At 44.7% G+C, this 1,393-nt stretch overlaps 1 protein-coding gene across 1 annotated transcript in view; it reads right to left on the bottom strand.

Annotated features, from left to right (window-relative positions):
- Positions 1-220: 220 nt before the first annotated feature.
- The window catches only part of LOC125025973 (U-scoloptoxin(11)-Sm5a-like), an 18,365-nt gene continuing 17,192 nt past the window's right edge, over positions 221-1,393 (bottom strand). Inside the window, exon 4 of the mRNA XM_047614334.1 lies at positions 221-800. Coding sequence (XP_047470290.1) covers positions 612-800 — 189 coding nt within the window. The 3' untranslated portion in view covers positions 221-611. The remainder of the gene's footprint in view (positions 801-1,393) is intronic.

Below are 1,393 nucleotides of genomic sequence, written 5' to 3'. Positions count from 1 at the left end.
CCCCCCCCCCACCCCGCTCTAGCCAAAGGGAGACAGGGAAGGTGCGGGAAGAGGGAGAAGGGTAAATGAATAAGTTGAAAAGAGGGCAAGAAAGGAGAAAATAATACAAAAAGGTTTTAAAAAAGGAAGAAAGAAGAAGAAAATAATAAAAAAGTTTTTAAAAAAGGGAAAGAAAAAAGAAGGAAATAGTAAGTAATTGAATGAGTATATAGGAAAAGAAGAAGAAGAAGAAAAGAAAAGAGAGGTGAAAGATAATTGAATGAAACCCGTGAAAGAGGGGAAGGGAGAGAGTGAGGAAGAGGAAACTTAAAACGAACAAGACTTTATGACTTTAACTCGAGCCGATAAATAAGGAAAAATACAGAAAAAGCATAAAGAAATCGTGCAAAAAGGAACAACCCGGAAAGAAAATCAAACACATAAATAAACAGACTGACAAACCCAATAAAACAAACCCATAGATAACCAAAAAACACGTCACAGTCGACTAGAGAATGCCAAACGATCTCCCACCGAGCCGACGCAACGCAAGGACAAAGGAGTCGACAGCTGGGGTCCGCAAAAGAGACAGGGAAGTCGACGGAGAACCCAATCAGCTCGAGGACGCGAAATTAGAAACGTCGCTGGCAGAACACGGAGTATGCTGAGCCTCCTGGATAGTTGTTGGTGTGCGGGGTGACGGAAGTGCCAAGGGTCGGGCACGAGAATTCTCTTGGGCACCGGCACTTGGGGTACACGAGGGCCGTGCCAGAGGCGATGGTCACCTCCTTGCACGGTGTCTCCTCCGTGCACGTCGGGAGCTGGAGGAGGAAAAGGGAGAGAGAGAGAGAGAGAAGTGAGTAAATAAATTTATGAATAAGAGAAATGAGGTATGAAGTAATTATTATCATTATGATTATTTTATTATATTTTGTTTATTTATTGGTTTATTTAGGCAGTTGGTTGTTTGTTAGGCTCATTATTTTGCTAAAATGCCTTAAACGTGTGAGATGTTTTACCTGTCTTTCGTCATTAAAGCTCTGTTGATGTTGGTCATTTAGATTATATTGACAGATGATCATAATGATTACAAGTCTGATACTATTAGATAAAATACCAACCACAAAAACAGTGAGGATAATAATAATTCAGTATTTTTCATCATGAAGTATTCCAATGGATACACACACACACACACACACACACACACACACACACACACACACACACACACAAGTATGCCTCTCCCCTCCCTCCCCCTTTCCCATCCCCATCCCCACCCCTTCCCTTTCCCCATCCCCCCATCCCCCCATCCCCCCACTCCCCCCCATCCCCCCATCCCCCCATCCCTCCACCTCCCAACCCTCCCTCCACTCCCCACCCTCCCCCCTCCCCCCTCACTCCACCCCCCTCC

Source organism: Penaeus chinensis, chromosome 5, assembly GCF_019202785.1.
Source record: "Penaeus chinensis breed Huanghai No. 1 chromosome 5, ASM1920278v2, whole genome shotgun sequence".
NCBI classification, from domain to species: Eukaryota; Metazoa; Arthropoda; class Malacostraca; order Decapoda; family Penaeidae; genus Penaeus; species Penaeus chinensis.
This window is presented reverse-complemented; position numbering and strand designations above follow the sequence as displayed.